The sequence below is a fragment of the Entelurus aequoreus genome, linkage group LG01, assembly GCF_033978785.1.
Source record: "Entelurus aequoreus isolate RoL-2023_Sb linkage group LG01, RoL_Eaeq_v1.1, whole genome shotgun sequence".
NCBI classification, from domain to species: domain Eukaryota; kingdom Metazoa; phylum Chordata; class Actinopteri; order Syngnathiformes; family Syngnathidae; genus Entelurus; species Entelurus aequoreus.
The window spans coordinates 70,322,920-70,341,157 of NC_084731.1; the positions used below are offsets into that span (position 1 = coordinate 70,322,920).

At 43.8% G+C, this 18,238-nt stretch overlaps 1 protein-coding gene across 2 annotated transcripts in view; it reads right to left on the minus strand.

Annotated features, from left to right (window-relative positions):
* The window catches only part of mtor (mechanistic target of rapamycin kinase), a 361,262-nt gene that overhangs the window by 44,561 nt on the left and 298,463 nt on the right, over positions 1–18,238 (minus strand). For both annotated transcript variants that reach the window (XM_062057517.1, XM_062057510.1), the window contains exons 47-49: positions 16,718–16,853; positions 16,505–16,652; positions 4,172–4,294 (exon numbers count right to left, since the gene is read on the minus strand). In XM_062057517.1, coding sequence (XP_061913501.1) covers positions 4,172–4,294; positions 16,505–16,652; positions 16,718–16,853 — 407 coding nt within the window. The remainder of the gene's footprint in view (positions 1–4,171; positions 4,295–16,504; positions 16,653–16,717; positions 16,854–18,238) is intronic.

The following is an 18,238-nucleotide window of genomic DNA, read 5'->3' on the forward strand; positions in this document are numbered from 1 at the left end:
TAATTTCAGTTGCTCCAAACTCTCTATCAGTGATAAGAGCCTCGTGGGAGAGCGATCTTAATACCAACATATCCGATCAACACTGATATACCGAAGTACATGTCAAACTACTTCCTTAACGTAAATGACCGCCATAACCACAACACCAGGGGGAGCTCCACTAACCACGTTAAACCCAGATTCCGAACTAACAAAGGTCTTAACTCATTCTCTTTCTATGCCACATCAATGTGGAATGCGCTCCCAACAGGTATAAAAGAAACGGCATCTCTATCCTCCTTCAAAACCGCAATAAAAGTTCACCTCCAGGCAGCTACAACCCTAACACCCTCCCCGGATTGCTAATAATCAAATGTAAACAATCAAATACAGATACTTTTTCTTATGCCTTCTGATCTCTCTCTCTCTCTCTCTCTCTCTCCACTACTTGCTGTCCATATCCTACCCCCCCCCCTTCCCCTCCACACCCCTGATTGTAAATAATGTAAATAATTCAATGTGATCATCTTGTGTGATCAATCAATCAATCAATCAATCAATCAATCAGCTTTATTGTCCATTCTTACATGTACAAGACACATAAGAACTGAAATTACATTTTCGGCACAATCCCGCTAAGAGCAGACATACGTTACAGGGAGACAAGACGGGACCGCCAACGGATCAGCCTCACTTAGGCGCTCCTCAAAAAGGTGGGAAAAAGGTGACATTGGGGGGAGGGTGGAAGTAAAAAAAAATATCAGTCTGAGGCTGGACCCTCAGGAATGGTCCAGACTGAGTCCGAGGAAAAAAACCTCACATAGCATGGCACACATAAACAAGGTACATTTAATCACAACAAACTCGCAACAAAGTCATCCAACAGGACCTTGGAGGCCAGCAGCTGCTGTTAAGCGCTGCTCAGCCCCCACAACCCCGGAGGAATAAAGCAGTGGTGAAGGCGTTGATTGGGGAAGGGTATATGCGTGCATGTATGCCCAATTAACTTGGGTGAGATGTTGGATTGTCTTTATGGGCCGAGGCCGGCCCCAAGAGTTCAAGAGTTCAAGAGTCCGACCCAGGTGCTTTTGAAGAAAAGGGAAAGGTCAAAAGCGTCCATCTTTGAGGAGTCCTCGGGGGAGTGTTTTCAAACAGCCTGTTCCTCAAGGCCATTCGAGGGAGTCAAATCGTAGATTAAGATGTTGTTGTTTTTTTTCTTCGAGCAGTCAAAACAATGACATTCCTGCTCTATATGCTGGCTCTGACAATTCCAATTTATTCTTTCTGTAACATCATCAAGATCGAATCTACCTTGCGATTCAAATCAGCAATCGCTCCAGTCTGTGATCCCACAGCACGACCCATTCCTTCCATTGCGTTGAACAGCCTGTTGGCCCCTTGAGTGGCTGCCATCGTCTTCCGAATTTGACGATACACCAGAGCAATGCCCAGCCCAATCAGCAAATGCCCTGCGATCACAGCTCCAAAAAGGTAGATGTCTTCCACGTCCTCGATGGAAAGGACTGAGAGGCACATGATTCTCCAAGTATTCCAGGAATCTCTCACGTACCCCGCAGCAATGGTTCCATCAGGGCAGCCAGGCTCCCCCGAACCTCTTTTCCTTGTCGAAAAGACTGTGTCAATTGCGTCGAGAGTCCAGTTGATCAAATTCATTTTGATGTTTAGATTTGAGGACAGCTCAAGAAAAGAGGCTTCAAAATAGTTCAAACAAGACAAAAACAAAGAGAGCAAGCAGGGAGGGAAGGAGGGAGCGGAGAGAGATGCGACCGCCCTCACCAGTGGCAAGACTGTATTATGATGATAGTATATATCTGATAGTATATATCTGTATCATGAATCAATTTAAGTGGACCCCGACTTAAACAAGTTGAAAAACTTATCCGGGTGTTACCATTTAGTGGTCAATTGCACGGAATATGTACTTCACTGTGCAACCTACTAATAAAAGACTCAATCAATCAATCAATCACTGGGACTCTGCCCTGAAACTGGTTCACTCCTCCTCAATATGTGCCCGTCATAGTCTCATCCAATGCAAAGTAATCCATAAAATTCACTACACTAATTCAAAACTATCCAAAATCTACCCCACGGTTAGCAATACCTGCAATAGATGCAAACAATCTCCGGCTGATTATGTCCATATGTTCTGGTCCTGCTCTAAACTATGTTCCTTTTGGGAGGACATTTTTGACACAATCGGAAAAGCATACGGTCAAAACTTTCCCCCGAACCCATTGTTAGCCATTTTTGGCGTATGCCCCGATAACATGTGCCCGGTACCACTAAAGCGCACTGTTGCCTTTACGACCTTGCTGGCCAGGCGATTGATCTTGTTTAATTGGAAGCTGGCTCGCCCCCCATCACACGGCGGTTGGATTAGAGAGGTTCTCTACAATCTAAAACTGGAAAAACTTAGGTTTTCGCTAAAAGGCTCGGCTCAAGCGTTTGAAAGCTCATGGAGTCCTTTCTTGCTGTATGTCAACTCTGTTGATTTATGCCCAGACGCAGATGAGGAAATATCTCCCTTTTATTTATTATTATTATTTTTTTAAATTTAATTTAATTTAATTTTTTTCCCCCCCTTTCTCTCCTTTCAGCCTGTTTGTCTGTCTCTGGCCTCGTATGTGTGTGTGTGTGTGTGTGTGAGAATGTGTCTGTCTTTGTCGTCTTGTTATATGATTGTGCCATATGTCCCTTGTTTGTGTGACCTGAGTGGGGTGGGAGGGTGGGTGGGGGTTAGGGTTTTAAGGGAAAGGGTGTGAATAATTTTCTGTCTTTAAAATTGTACTGTTTCGACTTGCACTTTTTTCTGTCTATGTGAAAATGCCAATAAAAAAAGTTGGATTAAATTGTTACTCGACACATACTACCTGTTGACATCAATCAATCAATCAATCAATGTTTATTTATATAGCCCTAAATCACAAGTGTCTCAAAGGGCTGCACAAACCACAACGACAACCTCGGTACAGAGCCCACATAAGGGCAAGGAAAAACTCACCCCAGTGGGACGTCGATGTGAATGACTATGAGAAACCTTGGAGAGGACAGCATATGTGGGTTACCCACATACCGCACATGCTAACTTACCACACATGCTAACATACCACACATGCTAACTTTAACAAGCTAACTTCTTAAGCCAATTTTGCCGCTGTACACCTCAGAGTCGTATACCTGGGTGTTTTTCCTATGCTGGCTGTTAGCATGCTAATGTCAACATGCTAATATAACAAGTATGGCATACTTGATAATGCTAACATGCAAGCATGGTAACGTTAGCATGCTAACAGCTAGCATATGCTAACTTCTTTAGACAATATATCTTCCCATTTTGCAGCTGTAAATCTCAGAATCATATAACTTGTTACTCGACACATGCTACCTGTTGGCATGCTAACTTTAACAAGCTAACTTTTAAAGCTAAATATACAACTGTACACCTCAGAGTCATGTACTTTGGTACTTAACCCATGCTAGGTTTTAGCATGCTAATGTAAAAAGTTATATGACTCTAAGGAGTACGGCGTACTTGCTAATGCTAACATGGCAAAGTTAGCATGCTAACAGCTAGCATTTTTTAACAAATTTTGCAGCTGTACAACTAAGTCATTAACTTGTTACTCGACACATACTCCATGCTAACTTTAACAAGCTAACTTTTTTAGCCATTTTTGCAGCCGTGCACCCCAGAGTCATTTCCCCTGGTACTTGACCCATGTTAGCTGTTAGCATGCTAATTTTAACCAGCTATTGTTAGCATGCAAACAACTAGCACCTGGTACTTGACCCACGCTAGCTGTTAGCATGCTAATGTTAATCAGCTAATGTTAGCATGCAAACAGCTAGCACCTGGTACTTGACCCATGCCAGCTGTTAGCATGCTAATGTTAACCAGCTAATTTTAGCATGCTAACAGCTAGCATGTGTCAAGTACCAGGTTACATGACTCTGGGGTGCACGGCTGCAAAAATGGCTGAAAAAGTTAGCATGCTAATGTTAGCAATGTAGTCACAATTTATCAGTTTGCAGCTTTTGCTGCCAGGGCCCTAATAATAGCAATGAGGACAAATATTGGGAGAACTTTAATTAGGTACACCTGCAGCGCAATCAAAATGTCTGCCTTCAAAGAGGTAACAATGCTCACTCGTGCTTGTTAGCATCTCACCTCAGAACTTGGGCTCTTTAACCACAGGAGCTTGGCCAGGTCGTCTCCGGCCGTGTTGTTGACTGCGTGCTCAAACACCTCCACCTTCTCCATCAGCGTCAAGTGGTCGTAGTCGGGCGCCATCTGAAAAAGGGGGGAAAAAAATTGAGACACAGCAAGAGGATGGACAAGAGAAAAGGATTATCAACAAAAGAAAGGAGAGATAACACACATGATTTAGGAACATGCATTTTACATAACACAAGTGCGCAGTAAATAAAGGACTACATAAGGAGGTTGCCTACAGCCACAGCTGATGATGTTTTTTGCTAATTCATCACATAGGCATCCGTCCGTCAGTGGTGATGATGGGTTGCGCCTGGGGGAGGTAATTATTTCTTTCAGCGGCGGCTGTGGCTGTACAGCCCCACTCTGGAGTGACCATCTCTGGTGCAGTTGGCACAGATGTATAGGGACGGTTCTGACACATGAGCGGGTGCTGCGTCACGCAGTTTCCGCTTTTGTCTCCTCGCCTGCAACAAGGAGGTGTGCTACTCCTCCAAACGGCGGGTTCCTGTGGCAAAAGTCTGCCTCCAAACATCGCTGTCTTTTGCAGCTTCCTCCCAGTTGTTGTGGTCGATGCCTGCCTGTTTCTCGTCACGTTTGCAAACGTCCCTGAAACGCAGTCCAAGGGGTCTGGAGCCTGTTGACAGTTTGCCGTACAGGACAGCTCTGGGGAGCCGGCTGGGGTCCATCCTGTGGACATGGCCAAGTCATCTGAGGCAGCGTTGGCTGAGCATGGTGAACAGGCTGGTGGAGTGAGCACGTTCCAGGACTTCCGTGTTGGGAACTTTGTCCTGCCATGAGATTCCCAGGATGCGGCGAAGACAGCGCAGGTGGAAGCTGTTCAGCTGTTTCTCATGTCTGGTGTAGGTGGTCCAGGCCTCGCTGCCATACATCAGTGTACTAATGACACAGGCTTGGTAGACCTGGAGTTTAGTGCGCATGGATAGCTAGTTGTTCGACCCTACTCTTGTGGCGGCTCTCGCAAGACGGATGGCAAGTTCTGTGTCGAGTGACAAGTCGCTGGAGATTGCGGATCCAAAGTATGTAAAGGTCTTGACACATTCCAGAACCTGATTGTCGATGGAGAGTGGAGTATCAGCATCTTGGCCCATGACATTGACCAAATTCTTTACAGGCAGATGAAAGCCTGTCCATCAGCCTCTGGAGCCCGGACTCGGTGTGGGATGCCAGAGCTGCATCATTCCGACCGGGTGATACCTTTAAAGCCTGCCTCCGCGCGCAGCCAAAGAGCAAGGGGTTCTATCGCAATAGCAAACAGTCACCATGTCCAACTAGGAGAGCAGAACGGGCTGATGTATACAAGCAAGTCAGGAGGGGGGCTGATGCATGATAACTGGGAACTGCAGAGAGTACTGGTAAGAGGAGGGGATGCCAGAGCTGCATCATCAGCAAAAAGCATTTCCCTTAGGAAGACACTGGTCACCTTGGTCTTGGAGCACAAACGGGCGAGGTTGAAAAGTTTGCCATCAGCTCTTGTGTGTAGGAAGACACCTTTAGAACATGTGCCGAAAGCAGCAGACAGAACGATGGAGAAGAAAACTCCAAAGAGGGTTGGCGCAAGAACGCAGCCCTGCTTTACGCTGCGGATTGGAAAGGCCTCTGATGTATTTCCTTCCCAACAGACGGAATCCTGTGTGTTTACTTGGAATGATCTTATGACGGTGAGGAATTTTGGGGGGCAACCGATCTTTGCAAGCAGCTTGAAGAGACCATCTCTGCTGACAAGGTCGAAGGCTTTTGTGAGATCGACAAAGGCGAGATACAAGGGTCTCCTCTGTTGCTGGCACTTCTCCTGCAGCTGCCGAAGGGGGAAAATCTTCCTGCCCTGAAGCCACATTGTGACTTAGGGTAGACACATTTTGCAAGGAGGTGGAGTCTAGCAAGGGCGACACGAGCGAAGACTTTCCCCACGATGTTGAGCAGGGAGATGCCGCGGTAATTATTACAGTCACTACAGTCTCCCTTGTTTCTCGTACAGTGTGACAATTTTGGAGTCACGCAGATCTTGGGAGACTGCTCCATCTTTCCAACAGAGGCAGAGGAGATCGTGAAGGTGCGGCAGTAAGTAGGGTTGGGTATCGAGTATCGAGTATCGATTGGAACCGGGACTAACTTTCCGATTCTCCTGGAATCGTTCAAAAGTTTAAATTTCGATTCCTAGTTTCGATACCCAGTCCACCGACCGGAAAAAAAGAATAAGTCCGCCAACCGGAAGAAGCCGCTGAACACCAACGAAGAAGCGCCCACCGCCGGAAGTGTTAGCATAGCCGAGCCTATGTAGCCGAGCAAGTCAGTCAAGCATGGATAGCGGGCGTCGGCGGTCGAAAGTGTGGTTTTATTTTACTAAAAAAAATGAAATATCGGCGAAATGTAACACGTGCGACAGGACTGTTTCGTGCTTAGGAGGGTGCACGTCGAACATGATGAAGCACCTCCGAGTTCATGGAGTACAAATAAATGCGTGTCCCGTCTTCGACGCGCTGCGCCGACCGTCCTCTTCTGGCTCCGACGCCCAGCCTGGCACCTCGGTGACTGCACTGCAGTCCGAATCCGGTAAGTAAAACAATATATATGCAATAAATAATGTGTTTTGCGCCAACGTTGAGGCAGCTAACAAATTAGCCCGCATATTTTCATAGACAATTTACAACCTGCTAGCCAGGCTCCGCGATGTGCTCAGCGTACTCCGTTCACCGTAGCGGCAATGGGGAAGATGTCGGTGCCACAGACGGAAGAGTGCCACAGAAAGGTCACTGCACACATAGTCAAAAGACTGCATCCCTTTTCAGAGGTGGAATCTCCAACATTTAGGTTAGTTAAGCAATAACGTTAGAGCTAAGCTAATTGATACTGGGCTAAACAGTAACAGCAACATTATATGTTTGTTTATGTTTGCAGGGATATGGTGAAAACTCTCAACCCAAAATACATACCACCTTCCAGGGACTACCTGTCAAACGCATGGTACAAGAAGAATCGGAATCGAGAATCGCCAGGAATCGGAATCGGAATCGTACGAATTCAAACGATACCCAACCCTAGCAGTGAGGAAGGTTTCCCAGGTTTTATGACATCAGGTGTTATCCCGTCAGCACCTGGGGCCTTGCCGCATGCGAGTTTGTCAATGGGGTTGCTGAGCTCTTCCTTTGTGGGTTCCTTGTCAAGCTCCTCCATAACAGGCAGGTTTGCAACTCCATTCAGACCCTCCTCTGACACAATGCTCTCAGTGGCGTATAACTCCGTGTGGTGTTTGGCCCATCTTCCCACCTGCTCGTTGCGGTCAGTGATGACTTCACCAGACTCGGCTTTGAGTGGTGCTGTTTTCTTGATGGACGGGCTGGTTGCTTGCTTTATCCCCTCATACATGCTCCTGATATCTCCTGTGTCCGAGGCCCTTTTTATGTTTGAGGAGAGCTCAAGCCAGTAGTTGTTGGCACAGCTACGTGCCATTCGCTGGGCTTCGCTCTTGGCCTTTCCCAAGGCGTCAAGGTTCCTCTGTGAGGGGTTTCCCTTGTGCTTGAGGAAAGCGGTACGCTTTGCCTCTATAACTGACTCCATCACCGCAGCACTAGCCTCAAACCAGTCTGCATTTCTTCTCGTTCTCTTCTCCTATGTGGCAATGGCTTGGTCGTAGATGGTATCACTTAACCCTTGTGTGGTGTTCATATTGTTGTTACTCAGCCAGTGTTTGTGGGTCTGATGGACCCGTTGCATTTTGTGGCTTTTAATGCATCACAATCAAACACTTTTATGTTAAAATACTGACTTATCCCAAAAAACATCTGTAATGAAGTACTTCGAGAGGCTGGTAAAGGAATACATTGTCTCCAGACCTCCCCCCACATTCGATCCATACCAGTTTGCTTATCGCCCTAACCGCTCCACAGAGGACGCCATCTCCTCTGCACTCCACCTGAGCTTAGCACATCTGGAAGGAAAGGACACACACGTGCGGATGTTGTTTCTGGACTTCAGCTCAGCATTCAACACCATCATCCCGCAGCACTTGGTGAGCAAACTGGCCCCCCTTGGATTCAGAACCCCCTATGCAACTGGCTGCTTGACTTCCTCACAGACAGACCCCAGTCTGTGAGAGTGGGCAACAACACCTCCAGTGCCATCTCCTTGAGCACCGGCTACCCCCAGGGCTGCGTCCTGAGTCCGCTGCTGTTCACGTTGATGACCCTTGACTGCTGCGCCAGGTCCACTACTAACCACATTGTGAAGTACACGACAGTAGTGGGCCTCATCCGTGACAACAACCACATGGACTACAGGGAGGAGGTGAAACATCTGGTTGACTGGTGCAGAACCAACAACCTGGTCCTGAACGTCGACAAGACCAAGGAGATCATTGTCGACTTCAGGAAGCACCAGTCCAGCCACGCTCCACTCTTCATCAACGGCACAGCGGTGGAGATGGTAAGCAGCACCAAGTTCCTGGGGGTGCAGATAACTGACAATATGACCTGGTCCCTACACACTCTTGTAAAAAGAGCTCAGCAGCGCATGCACTTTTTGCGTGGGATGAAAAGAGCACAGCTCCCTCCCCCCATTCTCAGCACATTCTACAGAGGCACTATAGAGAGCCTGCTGACCAACAGCATCTCTGTCTGGACTGGAGCCTGCAGTGCCTCAGACTGGAAGTCTCTCCAGAGAGTGGTAAGGACGGCGGAAAAGATCATCAGGACTCCTCTTCCTCCTATCCAGGAGATGGCAAAAAGCCGCTGCCTGACCAGGGCTAAGAAAATCTGCAGAGACTCCTCCCACCCCCACCAAGGACTGTTTTCACTGCTGGACTCTAGAAAGAAGTTCCGCAGCCTCCGTAGCAGAACCTCCAGGTTCTGTAACAGCTTCTTCCCTCAGGCCGTAAGACTCTTGAACGGATCATAATTATCCCCTCAACTCCCCCCAAAAATGGATTAACTCGCTGGAATATAAAGACAATATAACATATATCCATAAACGTAGATGCATATGCTAAAGTGCAATATATTTATCTTTACAGTAATCTATTTATTTATATCTGCACCTTATTGCTTTTTTATCCTGCACTGCCAACCAGCTAATGCAACAAAATGTCGTTCTTATTTGTACTGTAAAGTTCAAATTTGAACGACAATAAAAAAGTAAGTCTGAGACCCTTTAACACTGGCTGAGTAACAACAATATGAACGTTGCATGGAAATTTCTCTGCCAGTTTCTGCATCCCACAGGGATTCTTCTTTTGTGTTTCTGCACCTGCGCTTCCCACACAAGGTTGCAACATTGTTTGTCAACATTGTCTGCGCTCATTTTGTCGCACATTTGACCCTCTGATGTTCTGTGTACCTACACTCTGTCCTCCCCGTCTATGCCTGCTGTGTATGCGTGTGTGTGTGTGTGTGTGCGTGCGTGTGTCTGTGTGCGCGTGTGTGTGTGGTACACAGAACATCAATTTCCACACTTCTATTAGCCCCAGGTCCAGTGGACCCCGGACATCTTATATGTAATAGAAATGTGTAGGGGGGGGGGGGGGGGGTGTATGGTGTGTGTTCATTAAATATGTATTCTGATTTATGTTCTTCACAGAAAATGAGCCAAAGCCAATGAGTCTCGGTTTGAAAAATTAATTAATTGTATCATTTTTCTTTTAATAAAAATCGAAAACGGGCCCCACAGACCCGAACACCACACAAGGGTTAAACATTTCCATTTGTCCACAGCACTTTGCCTGATTGATGGTCCACAAAGTGCGGGTCAAGGGAGGTCAGGAAGCGTTGTGTGACGGCCGGGTTGGTAGAACGGCTGGCATTGATGCGTGGACGTTCCTTCTGCTTGGTGTGATAGATCTGTTTTGGTTGAAGCTTGACCTTGCTGAGGACTAGTGAGTGGTCCATGTCACAGTCAGCACTGTGAAACGTCCTTGTGAGAAGCACGCTGTTAAGGGCCTCTCGCCTCGTGATGATGAGGTCGAGCTGGTGCCAACGTTTGGATCTGTGGGTGTCTCCAAGATACCTGGTGCAGAGGCTCAGTCTGGAAGAAGGTGTCCGTGATGCAGAGCTTGTGGTAGCAGCACAGCTATAGCAGACGTTGTCCATTTTCGTTCATGCTCACCACTCCAAAGTGACCAAGGCAGTCTGGCCAGGATTTGTGGTCAGATCCTACCCTGGCATTGAAGTCTCCCAGAAGGAGCAGATGCTAATTTTTGGGGAAGGTGTTGACAGCCGCGTCAAGCTCCTCATAGAACTTGTCTTTTAAACTCTGGTGGTGCGCAGAGGGTCGCAGCATAAGCACACAACAGGTTTGCTGGTCCGCTGCTGGTAGAAAGGTGGATTGCAAGGATCCGCTCATAGCCTCCTGTCGGTGGGTCCATCATGGGAAGCTAAAGGTTTTTCACTGGAAATCCCACAGCTTATTCCTGGGTTTCCTCTGCACTCTTTCCCTGCTAGAAAAAAGTATACTGTTTTTCCTACAGAGAGCCAAAGTCAGTAAGTCATGTCTCTTGGAGCGCAGCAATGTCGACATTAAGTCGTTGGAGCTCACGGTCAATGATAGCTGTCTTGCGCGAGTCGTCAATGTGTTCAAAGCTGCCTGAGAGCTCTGTGCGCATTGTTCTGACATTCCAGCTTGATACTCGAAGAGCTGGTATCTTCGTTTTCCTTCTCTCAGTTTTTGCTTTTTTCATGATCATCTTTGGTGCAATTGTTGACGTTTGCTAGTTGTGCTTTACCCTACGCCTCGCCAGGATTATGCCGACTCTGGCGGGTTGGCACCTAATTGACCGGGGGCTGCCCGGCTTGAGGCGGGCGGTGGCCAACCATTAGTCAATGATTCCTCACACCATCGAAGCTGGCCTGTGGCGTCCAAAAAAACAAACAAATAAAAAACCTTACGCCAATCGGGTGGAACTTAAGGCTGCCAGCTTCTTTGTTTTCCTCCCTTTATGGGGCGGCTGAAGTGACCTCTCCGTGGCGCAAGCCTGGGCAGAAGGTATGGGTTGCCCGGTTTTTAAGATCCTCCTCTCGGCCGTGACGATGTGGCCTAGGGGAGAGCAAGGCAATATATCTGGCATCGGCTTGGCTTCAGGAGCTGCCGGCAGGGGGTCAGCAGTGACACCCAGCCGACTCAGGGGCTCCACTCCTCATTTTCTGCCTGGGTTTACTCCCATAGCCTTTCCTTCTCCCAAAGTTACCACAAGGCAATCACTGCAAATCACCTAGGCAGTGATTGGCGGATGCCAGGGTGGGCCTGCACACCTCGCCTCTGGGGCCCACTGCTGCTCTGAGATCCCTTCCAGTTTAGCCTGAGATCGCGAGGTCCCAGTTACCGTGTGTGGCCACGAGGAGGCACTGTAGGAGTCTTGGTGGTGGAGAGGCTGTGTACATGGACAAAGATAAGACCTTCTGGAGGAAAGTTCTGTGGTCAGATGAAACTAAAATTGAGCTGTTTGGCCACAATGCCCAGCAATGTTTTGCTGCCAATGGAACTGGTGCTTTAAATGGGACAATAAAAAAGGAGGATTACCTCCAAATTCTTCAGGACAACCTAAAATCATCAGCCCGGAGGTTGGGTTATGGGCGCAGTTGGGTGTTCCAACAGGACAATGACCCCAAACACACGTCAAAAGTGGTAAAGGAATGGCTTAATCAGGCTAGAATGAAGGTTTTAGAATGGCCTGACTTAAAGGCCTACTGAAACCCACTACTACCAACCACGCAGTCTGATAGTTTATATATCAATGATGAAATCTTAACATTGCAACACATGCCAATACGGCCTGGTTAACTTATGAAGTGCAATTTTAAAATTCCCGCCACACTTCTGGTTGAAAAACTCCTTTGGATATGATTTATGCGCGTGACGTCACAAAAGCAACGGAAGTGGTTAGACCCCATCGGACCCGATAGAAAAGCCTCTTGTTTTCTTCGACAAAATTCCACAGTATTCTGGACATCTGTGTTGGTGAATCTTTTGCAATTTGTTTAATGAACAATGGAGGCTGCAAAGAAGAACGTTGTAGGTGGGATCGATCGGTGTCTTAGCGGCTAAGTACAATACTTACAGCAACACAACAAGGACTACTTACTACGCCTAGCCGATGCTTGCCGCCAAACCCACGGATGAAGTCCTTTGTCGCGCCGTTGATCGCTGGAATGCAGGTGAGCACGGCTGTAGATGGGAAGATGAGGGCTGGCTGGCGTAGGTGGAGCGCTAATGTTTTATCATAGTTCTGTGAGGTCCGGTTGCTAAGTTGCTAAATTAGCCTTAGCGTCGTTAGCAACAGCATTTTTAAGCCTTACCAGGCTGAGAATTTTTAACCGTGTAGTTACATGTACATGGTTTAATAGTATTGTTGGTCTTCTGTCTATCCTTCCAGTCAGGGGTTTATTTATTTTGTTTCTATCTTCATTTGAGAACGATGCTATCACGTTAGCTCAGTAGCTAAGTGTGTCACCGATGTATTGTCTTGGAGATAAAAGTCACTTAAAAGTCCATTTCGCGTGCTCGACTCTCATTTTCAAGAGGATATAGTATCCGAGGTGGTTTAAAATACAAATCCGTGATCCACAATAGAAAAAGGAGAGAGTACATAGTTCTGTGAGGTCCGGTTGCTAAGTTGCTAAATTAGCCTTAGCGTCGTTAGCAACAGCATAGTTAAGCCTTACCAGGCTGAGAATTTTTAACCGTGTAGTTACATGTACATGGTTTAATAGTATTTTTGATCTTCTGTCTATCCATCCAGTCAGGGTTTTTTTTAATTTAGTTTCTATCTGCATTTGAGACTGATGCTATCACGTAGGCTACGTTGCTAGGTTAGCTTCTATTTTTTTTAGCTTCGCAAAGCTGAATATTATTAATCGTGTATTTACATGTTCATGGTTTAATAGTATTTTTGATCTTCTGTCTATCCATCCAGACAGGGTTTTTTAAAATTTAGTTTCTATCTGCATTTGAGACTGCTATGCTATCACGTTGGCTACGTTGCTAGGTTAGCTTCTATTTTTTTAGCTTCGCAAAGCTGAATATTATTAATCGTGTATTTACATGTTCAGTCACTGTGAATGTCCATTTCGCGTTCTCGACTCATTTTCAAGAGGATATAGTATCTGAGGTGGTTTAAAATACAAATCTGTGATCTACAATAGAAAAAGGAGAGAGTGTGGAATCCAATGAGCCAGCTTGTACCTAAGTTACGGTCAGAGCGAAAAAAGATACGTCCATCACTGCCTCTCAAGTCCTTCACTGTAACGTTCCTCATCTACGAATCTTTCATCCTCGCTCAAATTAATGGGGTAATCGTCACTTTCTCTGTCCGAATCTTTCTCGCTCCATTGTAAACAATGGGGAATTGTGAGGAATACTAGCTCCTGTGACGTCACGCTACTTCCGGTACAGGCAAGGCTTTTTTTTTATCAGCGAGCAAAAGTTGCGAACTTTATCGTCGATTTTCTCTACTAAATCCTTTTAGCAAAAATATGGCAATATCGCGAAATGATCAAGTATGCCACATAGAATGGATCTGCTATTCCCGTTTAAATAAAAAAAATTCATTTCAGTAGGCCTTTAAACGTGTGGACAATGCTGAAGAAACAAGTCCATGTCAGAAAACCAACACATTTAGCTGAACTGCGCCAATTTTGTCAAGAGGAGTGGTCAAAAATCCAACCAGAAGCTTGCCAGAAGCTTGTGGATGGCTACCAAAAGTGCCTTATTGCAGTGAAACTTGCCAAGGGACAAATATTAACATTGCTGTATGTATACTTTTGACCCAGCAGATTTGCTCACATTTTCAGTAGACCCATAATAAATTCATAAAAGAACCGAACTTCATGAATGTTTTTTGTGACCAACAAGTATGTGCTCCAATCACTCTATCACAAAAAAATGAGTTATAGAAATTATTGGAAACTCAAGACAGCCATGACATTATGTTCTTTACAAGTGTATGTACACTTTTTATCGCGACTGTGTATATATATATATATATATATATATATATATATATATATATATATATATATATATATATATATATATATATATATATATATATATATATATATATATATATATATATATATATATGTATATATATATATATATATATAAAACATTTAATTTGCATAGAATAAAAAATACACATTAAATCCTTTAATAAAAATATATTTTAATAAAAATTGATGACCAATTGCCCCTTTTTAAATTTAAATATCATTCTTATATTTCAAATGACAGAAAATACTTAATCTTTTGTGAATATTTGTCAATTAAATATGAAATTTCCTTTAAGAAAAGAAAACTCCATAAAATAAAGCGCTTTTGAAAAAAAGAGATTCACTGAGTTTTGTATTTTTAATATAACTATAAATACAAATTATATATATTTTTTACTTTAATAATATTAAATCAATGTGTTTTTAATATGATTGTTGTCTTCGTTTTTGACAATTTAAATATGAAATTTCCATTAAAAAAAGTAAAACTGCATAAAATAAAGCGCTTTAAAAAAAACCCTGACTCACTGAGTTTTATATTTTCAATATTACTATAATACATCTTTATATATTTTTTTTAACTTTAATATTGAATCAATTTGTTTTTTTAATTTGATTTTGTCTTAATTTTTTTTTAAATAAACAATCTAATTTGCATAAAATTAAAAAATACACATTCAATTCTTTAATAAAAATATATTTTTTATAAAAAATTCCATGCTTTCTAATGATCCATTGCCACTTTTTAAATTTAAATATGATTCTTGTATTCATTTTAAATGACAGAAAATACTTAGTGGTTGTCAATATTTGTAAATGAAATATGACATTTCCATAAAAAAAAGTAAAACTGCATAAAATAAAGCACTTTAAAAAACAACTGATTCACTGAGAGTTTCATATTTTTAATATAACTATAATAAATGTTTATACATATTTTTTTAACTTTAATATTATTAAATCAATTTGTTTTTTTTAATATGATTTTATCTTTTTTTTTTAAATAAACAATCTAATTTGCATAGAATTAAAAAAAATACACATTACATTTTTTAATAAAAATATATTATTTGAATAAAAATTCCATGCTTTCTAATGATCCATTGCCACTTTTTAGAAAATGGATGGATGGATAATACATTTTTATATATATTTTTTTTACTTTAATATTAATTCAATATTTTTTTTTAATATGATTTTTGTCTTCATTTTTTTTTTTAAAGAAACAATGTAATTTGCATAGAATTTAAAAAATACACATGTACAATTCTTTAAAAAAAAAAAAATTTTTAAGCAAAACTCCATGCTTTCTAATATTCATTGGCACTTTAAAAATTAAAATATAATTCTTATATTAATTTGAAATGCCAGAAAATACTTAGTTTGTGAATATTTGTCAATTAAATATAACATTTCTATTAAAAAAGAAAAACTGCATAACATAAAGCGCTTTTTAAAATATTTTTAATATAACTGTAATACATTTATATATTTTTTTTTAACTTTAATATTAAATCTATTTGTTTTTTTAATACAATTTTTGTCTTCATTTTTGACAGAAACAATAGTTTGCATACAATTTAAAAAATACTTTTATTGTAGTATTTAAAAAAAATAAATTATTTTAATAAAAAATCCATGCTTTCCAATGATCCATTACCCCTTTTTAAATTTAAATATAATTCGTATATTAATTTCAAATGTGAGAAAATACTTAATATTTTGTGAATATTTGTCAATCAAATATTACATTTTCCCATGTCCGTTGTGTCCTTGGGCAAGACACTTCACCCTTGCTCCTGATGGCTGCTGGTTAGCGCCTTGCATGGCAGCTCCCGCCATCAGTGTGTGAATGTGTGTGTGAATGGGTAAATGTGGAAATACTGTCAAAGCGCTTTGAGTACCTTGAAGGTAGAAAAGCGCTATACAAGTATAACCCATTTATCATTTATTAAAAAAAAGAAAAAACTGAAATAAACTAAATCTCTCTTTTTAAAAAAAAAAAAACTGATTCATTGTGACTTTTACTGTTTGTTCACATAAAGTGAAAGTTGCTTTGAGGACAAAAGGGTGCAAGAACTAACTCAGTCCAACAGATGGCGCTGCATATTCAAGACTTCCCGACAGAAATGGTACTATAATTCCAAAGTAGTTGGGAGGACTTTTTAAATGACCCTCAGGCATGTTAGCAAATACCTAAACAACCCAGGGTTAGGCAGGTGTTAGGCAGACAATACACAGGTGTGAGGCAGGTAATACACAGGCGTGAGGCAGGTGTTAGTCCACGTACCCTCAGCATGATGCGATGCTCGATGTTGAGCAGGATCTTCTTCTTCTCCCGGTAGTCTCTGATGAGGGCGTGCAGCGTGTCGCAGTGAGGCACCCAGCCGATCAGGCCTGAGTTGGTGGACAGCGGGATGACGGCGTAGCGCTGGATGCTGAGGGGCGGGAGCAGAAGACACAGGTGAGGCGTGGAGCCACAGAGCGGAGGACCTGAGGCTACCTGAGGTTCTTGCGCAGGGAGGCGGGGTCGTTGGCCAGCAGGGTGTTGACCAGACCAAAGAGCTGCATGACTCTCTCGTCCTGACGCAGATCTTCATGGCCCTTCAGCAGGAACATGAACTCATGGCCGTTGCTGCCTGCAGACAAACAACATGTGGGGGCTACACACTGAAACATGAAAACATGTGGGAGCCACGCACTGAAACATGAAAACAAGTGGGGGGCACACACTGAAACATGAAAACATGTGGGGGCCACACACTGAAACATGAAAACATGTGGGGGCCACACACTGAAGCATGAAAATATGTGGGGGCCACACACTGAAACATGAAAACATGTGGGGGCCACACACAAACATGTGGGGGCCACACACTGCAACATGAAAACATGTGGGGGCCACACACTAAAACATGAACACATGTGGGGGCCATGCACTGAAACATTAAAACATGTGGCAGCCACACACTGAAACATGAAAATATGTGGGGGCCACACACTGAAACATGAAAACTTGTGGGGGCCACACACAAACATGAAAACATGTGGGGGACACGCACTGAAACATGAAAACATGTTGGGGACACACACTGAAACATGAACACGTGGGGGCCATGCACTGAAACATGAACACATGTGGGAGCCACACACTGAAACATGAACACATGTGGGGGCCACACACTGAAACATGAAAACATGTGGTGGCCACACACTGAAACATGAACACATGTGGGGGCCACACACTGAAACATGAAAACATGTGGCGGTCACACACTGAAACATGAACACATGTGGGGGCCACACACTGAAACATGAAAACATGTGGCGGCCACACACTGAAACATGTGGGGGCCACACACTGCAACATGAAAACATGTGGGGGCCACTCACTGAAACATGAAAACATGTGGGGGCCACGCACTGAAACATGAAAACATGTGGGGGCCACACACTGAAACATGTGGGGGCCACTCACTGAAACATTACAAAATGTGGCGGCCACACACTGAAACATGAAAATATGTGGGGGCCACACACAAACATGAAAACATGTGGGGGACACACACTGAAACATGAAAACATGTGGGGGTCACACACTGAAACATGAACACGTGGGGGCCACGCACTGAAACATGAACACGTGGGGGCCACGCACTGAAACATGAGCACATGTGGGAGCCACACACTGAAACATGAACACATGTGGGGGCCACACACTGAAACATGAAAACATGTGGCGGCCACACACTGAAACATGAACACATGTGGGGGCCAGATACTGAAACAGGAAAACATGTGGGGGCCACACACTGAAACATGAAAATATGTGGCGGCCACACACTGAAACATGTGGGGGCCACACACTGAAACATGAAAACATGTGGCGGCCACACACTGAAACATGTGGGGGTCACACACTGCAACATGAAAACATGTGGGGGCCACACACTGAAACATGTGGGGGCCACTCACTGAAACATTAAAACATGTGGCGGCCACACACTGAAACATGAAAATATGT